The 22,741-nt window shown below is 46.7% G+C and overlaps 1 protein-coding gene across 1 annotated transcript in view; it reads left to right on the top strand.

Moving 5' to 3' along the window:
* LOC135549478 (CUB and sushi domain-containing protein 1-like) overlaps positions 1-22,741 on the top strand; it is a 1,027,892-nt gene that overhangs the window by 989,086 nt on the left and 16,065 nt on the right. The window contains 5 exon segments of the mRNA XM_064979475.1: positions 3,606-3,782; positions 5,697-5,876; positions 13,711-13,884; positions 16,717-16,890; positions 21,790-21,863. Coding sequence (XP_064835547.1) covers positions 3,606-3,782; positions 5,697-5,876; positions 13,711-13,884; positions 16,717-16,890; positions 21,790-21,863 — 779 coding nt within the window.

Below are 22,741 nucleotides of genomic sequence, written 5' to 3'. Positions count from 1 at the left end.
GAGAGAGAGGAAAGGGGAGAGAGACCATAGGAATTAGAGAGAGAGAGAGGGAAGGGGGAGAGAGACCTAGGAATTAGAATGGAGAGAGAGAGAGGGAAGGGGAGAGAGAGGAAGGGGGAGATAGAGGGAAGGGGAGAGAGAGGAAGGGGGAGAGAGAGGGAAGGGGGGAGAGAGAGGAAGGGGGAGATAGAGGGAAGGGGGAGAGAGAGGAAGGGGGAGAGAGAGGGAAGGGGAGAGAGGGGGAAGGGGGAGTGAGGGGGAAGGGAGGAGAGAGGAAGGGGAGAGAGAGGGAAGGGAGAGAGAGAGGAAGGGGGGAGAGAGAGGGAAGGGGAGAGAGAGGAAGGGGGAAGGGGGAAGGGAGAGAGAGGAAGGGGGAGGGAGAGGGAAGGGGGAGAGAGAGGAAGGGGAGAGAGGGGGAAGGGGAGAGAGAGGAAGGGGGAGAGAGAGGGAAGGGGAAGAGAGACCATAGGAATTAGAATGGAGAGAGAGGGAAGGGGGAGAGAGAGGAAGGGGGAGAGAGAGGGAAGAGGAGAGAGAGGAAGGGGAGAGAGGGGGAAGAGAGGAGAGAGGAAGGGGGAGAGAGGGAAAGGGAGAGAGGAAGGGGGAGGGGGAGAGGGAGAGAAGGTGAGAGAGGGAAGGGAGAGAGAGGAAGGGGGAGAGAGGGGGAAGGGAGGAGAGAGGAAGGGGGAGAGAGGGACGGGGGAGAGAAGGAAGGGGGAGAGAGGAAGGGGGGAGAGGAAGGGGAGAGAGAGGGAAGGGGACGAGAGACCATAGGAATTAGAGAGAGAGAGAGGGAAGGGGAGAGAGATGAAGGGGGAGAGAGAGGGAAGGGGAGAGAGAGGAAGGGGAGAGAGGGGGAAGAGAGGAGAGAGGAAGGGGGAGAGAGGGAAGGGGAGAGAGAGGAAGGGAGGGGGAGAGGGAGAGAAGGTGAGAGAGAGGGAAGGGAGAGAGGAAGGGGAGAGAGGGGGAAGGGAGGAGAGAGGAAGGGGGAGAGAGGGACGGGGGGAGAGAAGGAAGGGGGAGAGAGGAAGGGGGGGGGAGAGGAAGGGGAGAGAGAGGGAAGGGGACGAGAGACCATAGGAATTAGAATGGAGAGAGAGAGAGGGAAGGGGAGAGAGAGGAAGGGGGAGAGATAGGAAGGGGAGAGAGAGGGAAGGGGAGAGAGGGGGAAGGGAGGAGAGAGAGGAAGGGGAGAGAGGGGGAAGGGAGGAGAGAGGAAGGGGAGAGAGAGGGAAGGGGAATAGTGACCATAGGAATTAGAATGGAGAGAGAGAGAGGGAAGGGGAGAGAGAGGAAGGGGGAGAGAGAGGGAAGGGGAGAGAGAGGAAGGGGAGAGAGGGGGAAGGGAGGAGAGAGGAAGGGGAGAGAGAGGGAAGGGGAGAGAGAGGAAGGGGGAGAGAGAGGGAAGGGGAGAGAGACCATAGGAATTAGAGAGAGAGAGAGGGAAGGGGAAGAGAGACCATAGGAATTAGAGAGAGAGAGAGGGAAGGGAGAGAGAGGAAGGGGAGAGAGGGGGAAGGGAGGAGAGAGGAAGGGGGAGAGAGGGAAGGGGGAGAGAGGAAGGGGAGAGAGGGGGAAGGGAGGAGAGAGGAAGGGGGAGAGGAAGGGGAGAGAGAGGAAGGGAGGGGGAGAGGGAGAGAAGGTGAGAGAGAGGGAAGGGAGAGAGAGGAAGGGGAGAGAGGGGGAAGGGAGGAGAGAGGAAGGGGGAGAGAGGGAAGGGGGAGAGAAGGAAGGGGGAGAGAGGAAGGGGGAGGAAGGGGGGGAGAGAGAGGAAGGGGGAGAGAGAGGGAAGGGAAGAGAGGAAGGGGGGGGAGAGAGAAGGGTAGAGAGAGAGGGAAGGGGGAGAGAGAGGAAGGGGGGGGAGGAAGGGCGAGAGAGAGGGAAGGGGGAGAGAGGAAGGGGGAGAGAAGGAAGGGGGAGAGAGGAAGGGGGGAGAGAGGAAGGGGGAGAGAAGGAAGGGGGAGAGAGGAAGGGGGAGAGAGGAAGGTGGAGAGAGAGGAAGGGGGAGAGAGAGGGAAGGGAAGAGAGAGGGAAGGAGAGAGGGAAGGGAGAGAGAGAGGAAGGGGAGAGAGAGGAAGGGGAGAGAGAGGGAAGGGGAAGGGAGACCATAGGAATTAGAATGGAGAGAGAGAGAGGGAAGGGGAGAGAGAGGAAGGGGGAGAGAGAGGGAAGGGGAGAGAGAGGAAGGGGGAGAGAGAGGGAAGGGGAGAGAGAGGAAGGGGAGAGAGGAAGGGGGAGAGAGGGAAGGGGAGAGAGAGGAAGGGGGAGAGAGACCATAGGAATTAGAGAGAGAGAGATGGAAGGGGAAGAGAGACCATAGGAATTATAGAGAGAGAGAGGGAAGGGGAGAGAGACCTAGGAATTAGAATGGAGAGAGAGAGAGGGAAGGGGAGAGAGAGGAAGGGGGAGAGAGAGGGAAGGGGAGAGAGGGGGAAGGGAGGAGAGAGGAAGGGGGAGAGAGGGAAGGGGGAGAGAGGAAGGGGGAGAGAGGGAAGGGGAGAGAGAGGAAGGGGGAGAGAGGGAAGGGGAGAGAGAGGAAGGGGGAGAGAGAGGGAAGGGGAGAGAGGGGGAAGGGATGAGAGAGGAAGGGGGAGAGAGAGGAAGGGGGAGAGAGAGGGAAGGGGAGAGTGGGGGAAGGGAGGAGAGAGGAAGGGGGAGAGAGGGAAGGGGGAGAGAAGGAAGGGGGAGAGAGCAAGGGGGAGAGAGGAAGGTGGAGAGTGAGGAAGGGGGAGAGAGAGGGAAGGGAAGAGAGAGGAAGGGGGAGAGAGGGAAGGGGAGAGAGAGGAAGGGGGAGAGAGACCATAGCAATTAGAGAGAGAGAGAGGGAAGGGGAGAGAGACCATAGGAATTAGAGAGAGAGAGAGAGGGAAGGGGAGAGAGAGGAAGGGGGAGAGAGAGGGAAGGGGAGAGAGAGGAAGGGGGAGAGAGAGGGAGGGGGAGAGAGAGGAAGGGGAGAGACAGGGAAGGGGAGAGAGAGGAAGGGGGAGAGAGAGGGAAGGGGAGAGAGAGGGAAGGGGGAGAGAGGAAGGGGGGAGAGAGGAAGGGGGGAGAGAGGAAGGGGAGAGAGAGGAAAGGGAGAGAGAGGAAGGGGGAGAGAGAGGGAAGGGGAGAGAGGGATGGGGAGAGAGAGAAAGATGGGAGGGGAGAGGGAGAGAAGGTGAGAGAAAGCAAGAGTCACTTTGCCTAAGTTCTTCTTAATATGTATTGCATTAACAATTCTCTCTCTCTCTCTCCCTCCTTCTCTCCCTACCTATTTCCTCCTCCCCCTCTCTCCCTCCTTCTCTCCCTACCTATTTCCTCCTCCCCCTCTCTCCCTCCTTCTCTCCCTACCTATTTCCTCCTCCCCCCTCTCCCTCCTTCTCTCACTACCTATTTCCTCCTCACTCTCCTCTCTCCCTCTCCTCTCTCCCTCTCTCCCTCTCTCCCTCTCTCCCTCTCTCCCTCTCCCTCTCCCTCTCTCCCTCTCACCCTCTCCTCTCTCCCTCTCTCCCTCCCTCTCTCCCTCTCCTCTCCCTCTCTCCCTCTTCCTCTCTCCCTCTCCCTCTCTCCCTCTCACCCTCTCCTCTCTCCCTCTCTCCCTCTCTCTCTCCCTCTCCCTCTCTCAGTGATCTCCTGTGGGAACCCAGGAACACCCCGTAACTCTCAGATCCTGTCTCATGATGGCCTGGTGTTTTCCCGCTCCATCACCTACACCTGTCGTGACGGTTACTACTCCAACGGACTGCTCACACGCCACTGCACGGTTAACGGGAGCTGGACCGGGAGCATGCCTGAGTGCACGGGTACAGAGAGAAACTAAAAACACACAGTTGACACCCCGGTATACTCCATATAAACGGTGCTAATGCAACAGGTGGCAGTGATATTCCCCCCATCCTTTTAAAGGAATCGTTTTTGGTATTTATTGAGTATTATTGGTATTATTTATTAAATGGATGACGACTCAAAGTGTGGTCTCACACAGTGGTCTGCCTCCTGCCGGGATAGACTGAGAGACAAGGGTGTTGGACTTCTGACAACAATACACCTGGTACCAACAACAAGCTGAATACAGACAACAATACACCTGGTACCAACAACTAGCTGAATACTGACAACAGTACACCTGGTACCAACAACAAGCTGAATACTGACAACAGTACACCTGGTACCAACAACAAGCTGAATACTGACAACAGTACACCTGGTACCAACAACAAGCTGAATACTGACAACAGTACACCTGGTACCAACAACAAGCTGAATACTGACAACAATACACCTGGTACCAACAACAAGCTGAATACTGACAACAATACACCTGGTACCAACAACTAGCTGAATACTGACAACAGTACACCTGGTACCAACAACTAGCTGAATACTGACAACAGTACACCTGGTACCAACAACAAGCTGAATACTGACAACAATACACCTGGTACCAACAACAAGCTGACTTCTAACAACAGTACACCTGGTACCAACAACTAGCTGAATACTGACAACAATACACCTGGTACCAACAACAAGCTGAATACTGACAACAGTACACCTGGTACCAACAACAAGCTGAATACTGACAACAGTACACCTGGTACCAACAACAAGCTGAATACTGACAACAATACACCTGGTACCAACAACAAGCTGAATACTGACAACAATACACCTGGTACCAACAACAAGCTGAATACAGACAACAATACACCTGGTACCAACAACTAGCTGAATACTGACAACAGTACACCTGGTACCAACAACTAGCTGAATACTGACAACAATACACCTGGTACCAACAACAAGCTGAATACTGACAACAATACACCTGGTACCAACAACAAGCTGAATACTGACAACAGTACACCTGGTACCAACAACAAGCTGAATACTGAAGCTTGTTGTGTAAATGATATTGAAGAGTGCACAGTCACATTACGGCTTCTGGAGCAACAGTTTCCTCAGCTTGTCTGTATTAGAAGAGGAGGCTGAGGCACTGGTAGACACTCTGGCTCTTGCGTCTCCATAGGGAAGTAATATGGACCTCAGGTCTACTACAATGCCATTGAAAGTTTGTTTCTCAGAGTTTGTTTCCCTCTAAGACCACTTGAAGCCATAGGCTATAATAAGTACTGTCTAGGAAGTGTGATTTATACTTCAAACAGCTTATTGGCTGTGAAGCCATGGGAGACATGTAGCCTGTCTAGATTGGTAAGTTTGTTTGACATGTTAGTTGCTTTGGGGACTACAGCGTATAACAGTTCATTAACTATTCTAGTCTTACAGACCTCATCTTGTGGGATTTAGACGATATGTTTACTCTCTATAATTGCATCTGAAGTGCTATGTCTTCCCAAATACAAAGGAAATCAACGTAGAGCTTTCCTCCAGGATGATGAGCTAGTGAATTATCTATATACATGATCGATATACATGATCTATATACATGATCTATATGAATTATCTATATACATTATCTATATACATTATATATATATATATATATATATATATATATATATATATATATATATATATATACATTCTATATATACATTCTATATACATTATATATATACAGCGTGGATTTGGGGAACATAATTGGGATGTTTCAATGACTCTTTCTCTCTCTCCCTTCCTTCCTTCCTTCCTTCCTTCCTTCCTTCCTTCCTTCCTTCCTTCCTTCCTTCCTTCCTTCCTTCCTTCCTTCCTTCCAGTTATTATGTGTGGTGACCCAGGTGTGCCAGCTAATGGTTTGAGGCTGGGCAGTGAATTCACCTACAACAGCACTGTGAGTTTCCAGTGTGTCCCAGGCTTCACTATGGACGCTGACCGCGCTTCAACCCTGGTCTGCACTAAGGACCGCACATGGAACGGGACCAAGCCACAATGCAAAGGTCCTGACACACGCACACAAACACACAGAAAAACATACGCACAGACACACACAGACTCTAGCACAATCTATCTCTCAATAAGAAACACTGAATCCCCCTGCCTCTCTCTCTCTCTCTGTGTCTCTGTCTCTGTCTCTCTCTCTCTCTGTCTCTCTCCGTCTCTCTCTCTCTCTCTCTCTCTCCGTCTCTCTCTCTCTCTCTGTCTCTCTCTCTGTCTCTCTCTCTCTCTCTGTGTCTCTCTCTCTCTCTCTCCCTCTCTCCCTCTCTCTCTCTCCATCTCTCTCTCTCTCTCTTTCTCTCTCCGGCCCTCTCTCTCCCCTCTCTCTCTCTCTCTCTCTCTCTCTCTCTCTGTCTCTCTCCGTCTCTCTCTCTCCATCTCTCTCTGTCTCTCTCTCTCTCTGTCTCTCTCTCTCTGTCTCTCTCCGTCTCTCTCTCTCTCTCTCTCTCTCTCTCTCTCTCTCCGTCTCTCTCCCTCTCTCTCTCTCACTGTCTCTCTCTCTGTCTCTCTCTCTCTCTGTCTCTCTCTCTCTTACTCTCTCTCCCTCTCTCTCTCTCCATCTCTCTCTCTCTCTTTCTCTCCGTCCCTCTCCGTCTCTCTCTCTCTCTCTCTCTCTCTCTCTCCATCTCTCTCCGTCTCTCTCTCTCTCTGTCTCTCTCTCTCTCTCTCTCTCTCTCTCTCTCTCTCAATTCAATTCAATTCAATTCAATTCAAGGGGCTTTATTGGCATGGGAAACATGTGTTAACATTGCCAAAGCAAGTAAGGTAGATAATAAAAATTAACAGTAACAGTAAACTCTCTCTCCCTCCCTCTCTCTGTCTCTCTGTCTCTCTCTCTCTCTGTCTCTCTCTGTCTCTCTCTGTCTCTCTCTGTCTCTCTCTCTCTCTCTCTCTCTCTCTCTATCTCTGTCTCTCTCTCTCTCTCTCCGTCTCTCTCCATCTCTCTGTCTCTCTCCATCTCTCTCTCTCTCTCTCTCTCCGTCTCTGTCTCTCTCTCTCTCTCTCTCTCTAATCAATTCAAAAGGCTTTATTGGGAAACACATGTTTACATTACAAATGGAATAGACAATAAACAAAAGGGGAAATAAAGAAGGGAAACATTAGCGAACACAACACTCACACACGTTTTAACGGACAACAGACAGTGCTGTAACAATGCACTGGTTCTACTCTGTTGTTCCTATGTTTCACCGTTTGATTTTGTAATCTGGAGGGAAACGTGTGCTTATTCACCCCCTCTTGGCAGTTTTCCTATTTGTTGCCTTACAACCTGGAATTAAAACAGATTTTTTTTGGGGGGGGGGGACTGGGTTGTATAATTGTATTTACGAAACCATGCCTACCCCTTTGAAGATGCAAAATCATTTTTTTTAATGTGAAACAATCAAGAAATAAGACAAACAAACAGTAAACTTGAGCTTCGCGTCTCTTGGGGTATGTCTCTATAAGCTTGGCACATCCAGCCACAGGGATTTTTGCCCATTCTTCAAGGCAAAACTGCTCCAGATCCTTCAAGTTGGACGGGTTCCGCTGGTGTACAGCAATCTTTAAGTCATACCACCGATTCTCGATTGGATTGAGGTCTGGGCTTTGCCTAGGCCAGTCCCTGCCGATGAAAAACATCCCCACAGCATGATGCTGCCACCTCCATACTCCACTGTGGGGATGGTGTTCTCACGGTGATGAGGGGTGTTTGGTTTGCTCCAAACATTGCATTTTCCTTGATGGCCTAAAATCTCAATTTTAGTCTCATCACACCAGAGTACCTTCTTCCATATGTTTGGGGAGACTCCCACATGCCTTTTGGTGAACACAAAACATTTTTTTTTCTTTAAACAATGGCTTTTTTCTGGCCACTCTTCCTTAAAGCCCAGCTCTGTGGAGTGTACGGCTTAATGGTCCTATGGACATATACTCCAGTCTCTGCTGTGGAGCTTTGCTGCTCCTCCAGGGTTATCTTTGGTCTCTTTGTTTCCTCTCTGATTAATGGCCTCCTTGCCTGGTCTGTGAGTTTTGGTGGGCGGCCCTCTCTTGGCAGGTTTGTTGTAGTGCCATATTCTTTCCATTTGTTTAATAATGGATTTAATGGTGCTCGTTGGGATGTGCAAAGTTTCAGATATTTTTTTATAAACACTGATCTATACTTCTCCTCAACTTTGACCCTGACCTGTTTGGAGAGCTCCTTGGTCTTCATGGTGCCACTTGCTTGGTGGTGCCCCTTGCTTAGTGGTGTTGCAGACTCTGGGGTCTTTTCAGAGCAGGTGTATATATACTGAGATAGATTGCACACATGAGGACTTTATTTAACTAATTATTTGACTTCTGGAGGTAATTGGTTTCTCAAAAATCTTATTCAGGGGCTTCCTAGCAAAGAATACACACCACTTTTCCATTTTAAATTTTTTGAATTCTTTTGAAACATATTTATACATTATTTTCCATTTCACTTCACCAATTTGGACTATTTTGTGTATGTCCATTACATGAAATCCAAATAAAAATCCATTTAAATACAGGTTGTAATGCAACAAAATAGGAAAAACGCCAAGGGGAATGAATACTTTTGCAAATGGACATTTTGCAGGAGGTTAGGAAGTGCAGCTCAGTTTCCACCTCATTTTGTGGGCAGTGAGCACATAGCCTGTCTTCTCTTGAGAGCCAGGTCTGCCTACGGCGGCCTTTCTCAATAGCAAGGCTATGCTCGCTGAGTCTGTACATAGTCAAGGATATTCTTAATTTGGGGTCAGTCACAGTTGTCAGGTATTCTGCCACAGTGTACTCTCTGTTTAGGGCAACATAGCATTCTAGTTCTAGTCGATATGCTCTGTTCTTTGGTTGATTCTTTCCAGTGTGTCAAATATTTATCTTTTTGCTTTCTCATGATTTGGATGGGTCTAATTGGGTTGCTGTCCTGGTGCTCTGTGGGTTCTGTGAAAAGACCCCCAGGATCAGCTTGCTTAGGGGGCTCTTCTCCAGGTTCATCTCTCTGTAGGTGATACATTTGTTATGGAAGGTTTGGGAATCTCTTCCTTTTAGGTCGTTGTAGAATTGAACGTCTCTTGTCTGGATTTGGTAATTAGCGGGTATCGACCTAATTCTGCTCTCCGTGCATTGTTTGCGGTTTACGTTGTACACAGACAATATTTTTGTGTATGTTGTTGAAGAATTCTGCGTGCAGTCTCAATTGTGTTTTTGTCCCATTTTGTGAATTCTTGGTTGGTGAGTGGACCCCAGACCTCACAACCACAAAGGGCAATGGGTTCTATAACTGATTCGAGCATTTTTTGCCATATCCTAATTGGTATGTTGAATTTTATGTTCCTTTTGATGGCATAGAAGGTCCTCCTTGCCGTGTCTCTCAGATGGTTCACAGCCTTGTGGAGGTTACCTGTGGTGTTGATGTTTAGGCCCAGGAAGGTGTAATTCTTTGAGGGCACTGAGACCCAAGTCTGACAGAATCTGTATAGAATATCTAGGTCCTTCATTAGGCCCTTCTTGGTTGAGGACAGAATCACCATATCATCAGCAAACTGAGTCGTGTGCTGCAGATTGTTCTACTGCCCTCGCAAATTCATTCATATTCATTCATATGCAGAATACTGTATGTTGAAGAGGGTGGGGCTCAAGCTGCTTTCCTGCCCTGGGGCGGCAGGGTAGCCTAGTGGTTACAGTGTTGGACTAGCAACCAAAAGGTTGCAAGTTCAAATCCCAGAGCTGACAAGGTACAAATCTGTCATTCCGCCCCTGAACAGGCAGTTAACCCACTGTTCCTAGGCCATCATTGAAAATAAGAATTTGTTCTTAACTGACTTGCCTAGTAAAATAAAGGTATAAAATAATTAACTGTATATAGCAGACCCTCATACCAGAAAGTCAAAAGCTTTTTAAATCAACAAACTTTGAGAAGACTTTGCTTTTCTTTTGTTTGTTTGTCTATAAGGAATACATGGTCTGTTGTACAGTATTTTGGTAAGAAGCCCATTTGACATTTACTCAGGAAATGTTGATGCTGTTGATACTGCAGAGGATTTTGTATGACATTGTTGCTGACGCATATTCTACGCTAATTACTTTTGTGGGAAGAGGTGATCAGGCATTGGTTCCAAATGATGCCAGAGCTGAGGATAATGTTGAAGAGTTTAAGTTTACTGCTAAGTTTTAATCATTGAAGCGCAACATTTTGTCTAGGAGGGATTGTATTTGTTGTTAGGTTCCCTTACATTTTTTTTTGGGGGGGGGGGGGGTTAAAGAAGCTTTAATATCAGCTTTAATATATGTAATTGTCTGCATCATTTCTAATCCCTCAAACATTGTTTTCTCACGAGTGGATCTCAGTGCTATAGGCTTCAATACAGAACCTGGTTCGATTCCAGGCCGTATCACAACCAGCTGTGATTGGAAGTCCCATAGGCTTAACTGACTTGCCTAGTAAAATAAAGGTTAAATATATAGAATTGGCAGAGTTGCCTAGCAGCCAGTAGCATGCTATCGACAAAAGTTATTAACTAACTATACTACCTTTCAAAAGTTTGGGGTCACTTAGACATGTCCTTGTTTTTGAAAGAAAAGCAAAAAATGTTTCCATTGAAATAACATAAAATTGATCAGAAATACAGTGTAGACATTGTTAATGTTGTAAATGACTATTGTAGCTGGAAACGGCAGATTTTTAATGGAATATCTACATAGGCGTACAGAGGCCCATTATCAGCAACCATCACTCCTGTGTTCCAAAGGCACGATGTGTTGGCTAATCCAAGCGTATCATTGTATAAGGTTAATTGATCATTAGAAAACCCTTTTGCAATTATTAGCTGAAAACTGTTGTTCTGATTAACCTCTTACATCTATGGGGGCGCTATTTCATTTTTGGATGAAAAACGTTCCCGTTTTAAACAAGATATTAAGTCACAAAAAGATGCTCGACTATGCATATAATTGATATCATTCGAAAGAAAACACTCTGACGTGTCCAGAAATACCAAGATATTCTCTGTGCGTGCCCTAGAACGTGAGCTTCAGGCAAAACCAAGATGAGATGGCATCCAGAAAATGACAAGGATTTTTGAGGCTCTGTTTTCCATTGTCTCCTTATATGGCTGTGAATGCGAGAGGAATGAGCCTGCCCTTTCTGTCGTTTCCCCAAGGTGTCTGCAGCATTGTGACGTATTTGTAGGCAGATCATTGGAAGATTGACCATAAGAGACCACATTTACCAGGTGTCCGCCCGGTGTCCTGCGCCGAAAAAGTCACCTGCCAGTATTTTTCCATGCGATACAGAGAGGAAAGCAAGCTTCCACGAACTGCATATCAATGAAGAGATATGTGAAAAAACACCTTGAGGATTGATTCCAAACAACGTTTGCCATGTTTCGGTCGATATTATGTAGTTAATCCGGAAAAAGTTTTACGTTGTAGGTGACTGAATTTTCGGTTCGTTTCGGTAGCCAGACGCAATGTAGAAAACGGAACGATTTCTCCTACACACAGACGCTTTCAGGAAAAACTGCGCATTTGGTATGTAACTGAGAGTCTCCTCATTGAAAACATCAGAAGCTCTTCAAAGGTAAATGATTTTATTTATTTGGTTATCTGGTTTTTGTGAAAATGTTGCGTGCTAAATGCTACTCAAAATGCTATGCTAGCTTTGCATACTCTTACACAAATTAGTCAATTTCTATGGTTCAAAAGCATATTTTGAAAATCTGAGATGACAGTGTTGTTAAGAAAAGGCTAAGCTTGAGAGCAGACGCATTATTTTCATTTTATTTGCGATTTTCAGAAATCGTTAACGTTGCGTTATGCTAATGAGCCTGAGGCTTTAGTCACAAACCCGGATCCGGGATGGGGAGTTTCAAGAAGTTAAAGAAGCAATAAAACTGGCCTTCGTTAGACCAGTTGAGTATCTGGAGCATCGACATTTGTGGGTTCGATTACAGGCACAAAATGCAGGCACAGAACTTTCTTCTGAAACTCGTCAGTCTATTTTTGTTCTGAAAAAATGAAGGCTATTTCATGTTAGAAATAATCAAGAAACTGAAGACCTTGTACAACACTGTGTACTACTCCCTTCTCAGAACAGCGCAAACTGGTGCTAACCAAAATAGAAAGAGGAGTGGGAGGCCCCGGTGCACAACTGAGAAAGAGGACAAGTACAGTACATTAGAGTGTCTAGTTTGAGAAACAGAAGCTTCACAAGTCCTCATCTGGCGGCTTCATTAAATAGTACCTGCAAAACACCAGTCTCTATGTAAACAGTGAAGAGGCGACTCCGGGATGCTGGCCTTCTAGACAAAGTTGCAAAGAAAAAGCCATATCTCAGACCTGCCAATAAAAATAAAAGATTCAGATTAGCAAAAGAACACAGACACTGGACCGAGGAAGATTGGAAACAATCGTTATGGACATGCCCCTCCAGCTCTCCGGGTTGCCGAGGTTTGTTGAGCCGGACTATTGTCTGGGTCTGTGCTGACTGGAGTTCACCTGCTTTTCCAGCTCCACATGCCTTCCCTGCAGCTGGGTGAATGTATCCTTCATTTCATTGAGAGAGTAGTGCTCTGCACTAGGTGGTTGACTTTCCTCTTGGGGATGCTCATCTGTGCGGTTGTGTACTGAAGAGGTCTGGTCTTACTCGCTCGGGGTGGGTGAGTCTTCGTCGAGAGAGCTTCTCCTGCTGCGGTCCCTCTTTAATTGTGAAGTCTAAAACTGTTTGCCCTGTACCAATATTTTCCAGACTTGTACAGGTTGACATTAGCTTGTAGAGGTTGACATTAGCTTGTAGAGGTTGACATTAGCTTGTAGAGGTTGACATTCGCTTGTACAGATTGACATTAGCTTGTACAGGTTGACATTGGCATGTACAGGTTGACATTAGCTTGTAGAGGTTGACATTGGCTTGTACAGATTGACATTAGCTTGTAGAGGTTGACATTGGCATGTACAGGTTGACATTGGCATGTACAGGTTGACATTAGCTTGTAGAGGTTGACATTAGCTTGTAGAGGTTGACATTCGCTTGTACAGGTTGACATGACACTCCTGAGTTTCCACCTATTGCTAATACCCCAGCCCCCTTAACAGAGGGGTAGCGTGTTAATATATCACTGCGCCAAACAATGGTCTGTATGGAATATTATGTTGCCTATGTTCCCATTTTCGTAGCAGTTAGCAAAAAGTGTCTCTGGATTATCTGTTAGGAGCTTAGTTTTGTACTGGTTCCGTGCCTTTTCATTGTTTACATCCAAGGGGTATTGTATTGTGAGGACCTCTGCACATGGAGAAGCCATGGAGTAGGCTGTCTCAAAAGCCTCTCCATTTGGGAAGGGGGCGGCTGTGACACTCTCCTGCCGTTGTTGGGCTCAAGAGCTTTGGCACCTCTCACTTCGCACCTCAGTGAGAGTTGAAGTTGCAGCCAGATATGTTCTGTCCTAGTAAGCTTTCAGCATTCAGTCCTTATATAAAGGAACATATATCATTGTAATGTCCTTTTCTTATTGACTTTAAAAGTAGCTTCAGACTAAACATGACTCACTCATTTCCAGGTTGGATGGTGTTTTCAGGTTTCTGCTTCCTGTGCTGGACGTTGGTTCACCAGAGCATTAGCTGTATTGTCCTTGGCAATAACAATCTTTCCAGAACCTTTGTCCAAAATCAGGTTTTAGGTTTGGAGATTTGATTTGGAGTGAAGGTTATGTTGTGGAGGGCAGTATCCTGTAAATATCTGTGTAAAAAACTAAATTCAAGTTTATCCAACTCTTCATCTATATTTTTGTAAAGAAAAAAATCTGAAAAAGTATCTCTCTCTCTCTCTCTCTCTCTCTCTCTCTCTCTCTCCAGCTATAGTGTGTACGGCCCCGCCTCCCATTCCTAACGGCCAGGTGGTTGGAACAGACTTCACTTGGGGCAACAGCGTTAGTTACGCCTGTAACCAGGGTTACCAGCTCTCCCTGCCCACCATGATCACCTGCCAGGGAAACGGCACCTGGATTGGAGAAAAACCACAATGCTTCCGTAAGTAAACCACAGGAATATACCTGTATACCTGAGCTTCAACTAGCTGTAAGGACATGCCATGTATAGCATTGGTCGTCAGTGCCGTTTCAGATGAAGACGGGCAATCTTTTTTTTAATGAGCATGGCCTTATTTCTATTACAGCATATTGGATGACTGATATAGCCAGCTAGCTAACATAGCATCCCTCTGTTATAGCCAGCTAGCTAACATAGCCTCCCTCTGTTATAGCCAGCTAGCTAACATAGCATCCCTCTGTTATAGCCAGCTACCTAACATAAGCTAGACTACCTAGCTGCATTTGTTACCTAAGTAAGTGACAAGTAAGTAAGTGACTGACATTCGTATGCCATTCACCCTGTTCAATGTAACAATGATACTCTAGTTGTCCCTGTACCCATCATGAGGTTGTTACAACCAAGACTATGAACTATATTTTACAGCGTAGGTGCACACAGGTCGAGAAACACATTTTATGTGACAGACAGTGACACATTCAATACCGCCATACTCCTCTGATCACGCGTAAACACATTTCACTTTCATAGCAGCCACGTTGTATTCCTTCTTCCTTCTATGCACTAGCATCCCTCTGTTATAGCCAGCTAGCTAACATAGCATCCCTCTGTTATAGCCAGCTAGCTAACATAGCATCCCTCTGTTATAGCCAGCTAGCTAACATAGCATCCCTCTGTTATAGCCAACTAGCTAACATAGCATCCATCTGTTATAGCCAGCTAGCTAACATAGCATCCCTCTGTTATAGCCAGCTAGCTAACATAGGCTAGACTACCTAGCTGCATTTGCTACCTAAGTAAGTGACAATCTCTCTCTCCATTTCTCTCTTGCTACTTCTTCATTTAAGGATTAAATTAATTTGTTGAAAACTGTTCACTTATTGTCTTTCTCTCTCTTTGAGTCAACTACTCACCACATGTGTTTCACTGCAGTGCTGCTAGCTGTAGCTTATGCTTTCAGCACTAGATTGATTTCCTGATCCTTTGATTGGGTGGACAACATGTCAGTTCATGCTGCTAGAGCTCAGATCGGTTGGAGGACGTCCTCCGGAAGTTGTCATAGTTACTGTGTAAGTCTATGGAAGGGGGTGAGCACCATAAGCCTCCAAGGTTTTGTATTGAAGTCAATATACCCAGAGGAGGACGGAAGCTAGTTGTCCACCGGCTACACCATGGTGCTACCCTAGAGAGTTATGTTGAGGCTACTGTAGACCTTCATTGCAAAACAGTTTTAATCTATTATTTGGTGATGTGATTATATTTAGTATAGTTTTATCTAAAAAAATATTAAATGAAATTACTGAGGAAGATGGTCCTCTCCTTCCTTGTCTGAGCTGCAATGTGGCATTTACCATAGTCACATCCCACAGACACATCCCATAGACACATCACATAGACACATCCCATAGACACATCCCACAGACACATCCCATAGACACATCACATAGACACATCCCATAGTCACACCCCATAGACACATCCCATAGACACATCCCATAGACACATCCCATCCCATAGTCACATCCCATAGACACATCCCATAGACACATCCCATAGACACATCCCACAGACACATCCCATAGACACATCCCATAGACACATCCCACAGACACATCCCATAGACACATCCCATAGACACATCCCATAGACACATCCCATAGACACATCCCATAGACACATCACATAGACACATCCCATAGTCACACCCCATAGACACATCCCACAGACACATCCCATAGACACATCCCATCCCATAGTCACATCCCATAGACACATCCCATAGACACATCCCATAGACACATCCCACAGACACATCCCATAGACACATCCCATAGACACATCCCACAGACACATCCCATAGACACATCCCATAGACACATCCCACAGACACATCCCATAGACACATCCCATAGACACATCCCACAGACACATCCCATAGACACATCCCATAGACACATCCCATAGACACATCCCATAGACTCATCCCATAGACACATCCCATCCCATAGTCACATCCCATCCCATAGACACATCCCATAGACACATCCCATAGTAACATCCCATAGACACATCACATCCCATCCCATAGACACATCCCATAGTCACATCCCATAGACACATCCCATCCCATAGACACATCCCATAGACACATCCCATAGTCACATCCCATAGACACATCCCATAGACACATCCCATCCCATAGACACATCCCATAGTCACATCCCATAGACACATCACATCCCATAGACACATCACATAGACACATCCCATAGTCACATCCCATAGACACATCCCATAGACACATCCCATCCCATAGACACATCCCATAGACACATCCCATCCCATAGACACATCCCATAGACACATCCCATAGACACATCCCATAGACACATCCCATCCCATAGACACATCCCATAGACACATCCCATAGACACATCCCATAGACACATCCCATAGACACATCCCATAGACACATCCCATCCCATAGACACATCCCATAGACACATCCCATCCCATAGACACATCCCATAGACACATCCCATAGACACATCACATCCCATAGACACATCACATAGACACATCCCATAGACACATCACATAGACACATCCCATAGACACATCCCATAGACACATCACATCCCATAGACACATCACATCCCATAGACACATCCCATAGACACATCCCATAGACACATCCCATCCCATAGACACATTGGTTGCTTCGTGCTTTGTTTGTGTTATCATCCTAATGATCGTACATCTTATATAGCGTCTCTTTCTCTCTCGCTCCTCATACCCCCCCCCCCCCCCTAGCTGTGTTCTGTGGAGACCCAGGTGTCCCGGCCCAGGGAAGAAGGGAGGACCGTGGGTTCACCTACCTCTCCTCTGTCTCCTTCTCCTGCTCTCCTCCTTTGGTGTTGGTGGGTTCAGCCAGACGGTACTGTCAGTATGACGGCACCTGGAGCGGCACTCAGCCCTCCTGCATAGGTAAGAATGGGTCCAACTAACTCTCAGTAACCAACTCAGACCAGGTACTCAGAATGGGTCCAACTAACTCTCAGTAACCAACTCAGACCAGGCCCTCAGAATGGGTCCAATCAGGAACCAACTCAGACCAGGCACTCAGAATGGGTCCAATCAGTAACCAACTCAGACCAGGCACTCAGAATGGGTCCAATCAGTAACCAACTCAGACCAGGCACTCAGAATGGGTCCAACTAACTCTCAGTAACCAACTCAGACCAGGTACTCAGAATGGGTCCAACTAACTCTCAGTAACCAACTCAGACCAGGCACTCAGAATGGGTCCAACTAACTCTCAGGAACCAACTCAGACCAGGTACTCAGAATGGGTCCAATCAGTAACCAACTCAGACCAGGCACTCAGAATGGGTCCAACTAACTCTCTGGAACCAACTCAGACCAGGTACTCAGAATGGGTCCAACTAACTCTCTGGAACCAACTCAGACCAGGTACTCAGAATGGGTCCAACTAACTCTCAGTAACCAACTCAGACCAGGCCCTCAGAATGGGTCCAACTAACTCTCTGGAACCAACTCAGACCAGGCACTCAGAATGGGTCCAACTAACTCTCTGGAACCAACTCAGACCAGGTACTCAGAATGGGTCCAACTAACTCTCAGTAACCAACTCAGACCAGGCCCTCAGAATGGGTCCAATCAGTAACCAACTCAGACCAGGTACTCAGAATGGGTCCAATCAGTAACCAACTCAGACCAGGCACTCAGAATGGGTCCAACTAACTCTCTGGAACCAACTCAGACCAGGTACTCAGAATGGGTCCAATCAGTAACCAACTCAGACCAGGCCCTCAGAATGGGTCCAACTAACTCTCAGGAACCAACTCAGACCAGGTACTCAGAATGGGTCCAACTAACTCTCTGGAACCAACTCAGACCAGGTACTCAGAATGGGTCCAACTAACTCTCTGGAACCAACTCAGACCAGGTACTCAGAATGGGTCCAACTAACTCTCTGGAACCAACTCAGACCAGGTACTCAGAATGGGTCCAATCCGTAACCAACTCAGACCAGGCCCTCAGAATGGGTCCAATCAGTAACCAACTCAGACCAGGCACTCAGAATGGGTCCAATCAGTAACCAACTCAGACCAGGTACTCAGAATGGGTCCAATCAGTAACCAACTCAGACCAGGTACTCAGAATGGGTCCAACTAACTCTCAGTAACCAACTCAGACCAGGTACTCAGAATGGGTCCAATCAGTAACCAACTCAGACCAGGCCCTCAGAATGGGTCCAATCAGTAACCAACTCAGACCAGGCCCTCAGAATGGGTCCAATCAGTAACCAACTCAGACCAGGTACTCAGAATGGGTCCAATCAGTAACCAACTCAGACCAGGTACTCAGAATGGGTCCAATCAGTAACCAACTCAGACCAGGCACTCAGAATGGGTCCAATCAGTAACCAACTCAGACCAGGCCCTCAGAATGGGTCCAATCAGTAACCAACTCAGACCAGGTACTCAGAATGGGTCCAACTAACTCTCAGTAACCAACTCAGACCAGGTACTCAGAATGGGTCCAACTAACTCTCAGTAACCAACTCAGACCAGGTACTCAGAATGGGTCCAACTAACTCTCAGTAACCAACTCAGACCAGGTACTCAGAATGGGTCCAACTAACTCTCTGGAACCAACTCAGACCAGGCACTCAGAATGGGTCCAACTAACTCTCAGGAACCAACTCAGACCAGGTACTCAGAATGGGTCCAACTAACTCTCTGGAACCAACTCAGACCAGGTACTCAGAATGGGTCCAACTAACTCTCTGGAACCAACTCAGACCAGGTACTCAGAATGGGTCCAACTAACTCTCTGGAACCAACTCAGACCAGGTACTCAGAATGGGTCCAACTAACTCTCTGGAACCAACTCAGACCAGGTACTCAGAATGGGTCCAATCCGTAACCAACTCAGACCAGGCCCTCAGAATGGGTCCAATCAGTAACCAACTCAGACCAGGCACTCAGAATGGGTCCAATCAGTAACCAACTCAGACCAGGTACTCAGAATGGGTCCAATCAGTAACCAACTCAGACCAGGTACTCAGAATGGGTCCAACTAACTCTCAGTAACCAACTCAGACCAGGTACTCAGAATGGGTCCAATCAGTAACCAACTCAGACCAGGCCCTCAGAATGGGTCCAATCAGTAACCAACTCAGACCAGGCCCTCAGAATGGGTCCAATCAGTAACCAACTCAGACCAGGTACTCAGAATGGGTCCAATCAGTAACCAACTCAGACCAGGTACTCAGAATGGGTCCAATCAGTAACCAACTCAGACCAGGCACTCAGAATGGGTCCAATCAGTAACCAACTCAGACCAGGCCCTCAGAATGGGTCCAATCAGTAACCAACTCAGACCAGGTACTCAGAATGGGTCCAACTAACTCTCAGTAACCAACTCAGACCAGGTACTCAGAATGGGTCCAACTAACTCTCAGTAACCAACTCAGACCAGGTACTCAGAATGGGTCCAACTAACTCTCTGGAACCAACTCAGACCAGTCACTCAGAATGGGTCCAACTAACTCTCTGGAACCAACTCACACCAGGCACTCAGAATGGGTCCAATCAGTAACCAACTCAGACCAGGCACTCAGAATGGGTCCAACTAACTCTCTGGAACCAACTCAGACCAGGCACTCAGAATGGGTCCAACTAACTCTCAGTAACCAACTCAGACCAGGCACTCAGAATGGGTCCAATCAGTAACCAACTCAGACCAGGCACTCAGAATGGGTCCAATCAGTAACCAACTCAGACCAGGCACTCAGAATGGGTCCAATCAGTAACCAACTCAGACCAGGCACTCAGAATGGGTCCAATCAGTAACCAACTCAGACCAGGTACTCAGAATGGGTCCAATCAGTAACCAACTCAGACCAGGTACTCAGAATGGGTCCAATCAGTAACCAACTCAGACCAGGTACTCAGAATGGGTCCAATCAGTAACCAACTCAGACCAGGTACTCAGAATGGGTCCAACTAACTCTCAGGAACCAACTCAGACCAGGTACTCAGAATGGGTCCAACTAACTCTCAGTAACCAACTCAGACCAGGTACTCAGAATGGGTCCAACTAACTCTCAGTAACCAACTCAGACCAGGTACTCAGAATGGGTCCAACTAACTCTCTGGAACCAACTCAGACCAGGTACTCAGAATGGGTCCAACTAACTCTCTGGAACCAACTCAGACCAGGTACTCAGAATGGGTCCAGCTAACTCTCAGGAACCAACTCAGACCAGGCTGTCAGCCATCCCGTACCAGTGCCTTGTACTGAATTGAGGAAGTTCTGCATTATGAAGCATTTACAGGATGATACTAAATGGTGTTGCAGGCATGTTAGCGGCACAACAACAAAACATGCAGAATATGTTAATATCAAATCAAATCAAATCAAATTGTATTTGTCACATACACATGGTTAGCAGATGTTAATGCGAGTGTAGCGAAATGCTTGTGCTTCTAGTTCCGACAATGCAGTAATAACCAACAAGTAATCTAACAATTCCTAATCTACTGTCTTATACACAGTGTAAGGGGATAAAGAATATGTACATAAGGATATATGAATGAGTGATGGTACAGAGCAGCATAGGCAAGATACAGTAGATGGTATCGAGTACAGTATATACATATGAGATGAGTATGTAAACAAAGTTGCATAGTTAAAGTGGCTAGTGATAGGTATTAATAGATATTAACAAGGTAACTGAATGCCTAGAACAAGAACAATATTCTAAAACGTTGGTCGAACTCTGTAAATATACACTGAGTGTACAAAACATTAAGAATACCTGCTCTTTGCATGACAGACTGACCAGGTGAATCCAGGTGAAAGATATGATCCCTTATTGATGTCACCTGTTACATCCACTTCAATCAGTGTAGATGAAGGGGAGGAGACGGGTTAAAGAAGGGTTTTTAAGCCTTGAGACATGGATTGTGTATGTGTGCCATTCAGAGGGTGAATGAGCAAGACAAAATATCTATGTTTACATTTACATTTAAGTCTTATTTAACTCTTATCCAGAGCGACTTACAAATTGGTGAATTCACCTTATGGCATCCAGTGGAACAGCCACTTTACAATAGTGCATCTAAATCATTTAAGGGGGGGGGGGGGTGAGAAGGATTACTTATCCTATCCTAGGTATTCCTTGAAGAGGTGGGGTTTCAAGTGTCTCCGGAAGGTGGTGATTGACTCCGCTTCATATGTGCCTTTGAACGGGGTTACGGTAGTAGGTGCCAGGTGCACCGGTTTGTGTCAAGAACCACAACACTGCTGGGGTTTTCACACTCAACAGTTTCCTGTGTGTAATCAAGAGCAGTCCACCACCCAAAGGGCATCCTGTCAACTTGACACAACTGTGGGGGAACATTGGAGTCAAAATGGGCCCAGTATCCCTGTGGAACATCTTCCACACCTTATACCATGACCTGACGAATTGAGGCTGTTCTGAGGGGGGGGGTTCAACTCAATATTAGGATGATGTTCTTCATGTTTGGTATCCTCAGTGTACAGTGTGTCTCTGGGCCATACTGATTACACCAATCCAACACAGGTCGGTGGCTGTACGTATTTTATTACGTGACTCACAGAACGAGTGCTGATTTACTATCAGTTTTGACTTGTCGATCACAATGGACAGGAAGACCTGATCCTGGATCAGCACTCCTACTCTGGGACATTACGACACGTACCGGCCCCGTGAAACGTTACGGAAAGACGATGTGAGTGATGATAGATTTGGACATAGAGCGTTAGTATGACAACCAGGTGTCGGTTTCTACGCAACGTAGAAGGAGTCATCTTGTCTGTTGTGTGTTTCAGATCCCAGTCACACCACCTGTGGAGATCCTGGAACACCTCTGTTTGGAAACCAGAACAACACCCAAGGCTACCAGGTTACTGTTTATTTATTTTTTTAGTTATTTTATTTCACCTTTATTTAAACCAGGTGGTTCAAGTTCTCTTTTACGACCTGGGACCTGGTCAAGATAAAGCAAAGCAGTGTGACACACACAGCGACACAGCGTCAGTTACACATGGAGTCAAACAAACGTACAGTCAATAATACAGGAGAAAAATAAGTCTATATACAATGTGAGCAAATGAGGTAAGATTAGGGAGGTAGGGCAGTAAATAGGCCATAGTGACAAAATAATGACAATATTGCAATTAAACACTGGAGTTATAGATGTGCAGAAGATGAATGTGCAAGCAGAGATACTGTCCCTTACCCTGATGTGTGTATCTGTCTCTAACCCTGATGTGTGTATCTGACCCTGATGTGTGTATCTAACCATGATGTGTGTATCTGTCTCTAACCCTGATGTGTGTATCTGACCCTGATGTGTGTATCTGTCCCTAACCCTAATGTGTGTATCTGTCCCTAACCCTAATGTGTGTATCCGTCCCTAACCCTAATGTGTGTATCCATCCCTAACCCTAATGTGTGTATCTGTCCCTAACCCTAATGTGTGTATCCGTCCCTAACCCTAATGTGTGTATCCATCCCTAACCCTAATGTGTGTATCTGTCCCTAACCCTAATGTGTGTATCCGTCCCTAACCCTAATGTGTGTATCCATCCCTAACCCTAATGTGTGTATCTGTCCCTAACCCTAATGTGTGTATCCGTCCCTAACCCTAATGTGTGTATCCATCCCTAACCCTAATGTGTGTATCTGTCCCTAACCCTAATGTGTGTATCCGTCCCTAACCCTAATGTGTGTATCCATCCCTAACCCTAATGTGTGTATCTGTCCCTAACCCTGATGTGT

This window comes from Oncorhynchus masou, chromosome 12, assembly GCF_036934945.1.
Source record: "Oncorhynchus masou masou isolate Uvic2021 chromosome 12, UVic_Omas_1.1, whole genome shotgun sequence".
Classification (NCBI taxonomy): domain Eukaryota; kingdom Metazoa; phylum Chordata; class Actinopteri; order Salmoniformes; family Salmonidae; genus Oncorhynchus; species Oncorhynchus masou.
Note: the sequence above shows the minus strand (reverse complement) of the source record. Positions and strands in the feature narration are given on the sequence as shown.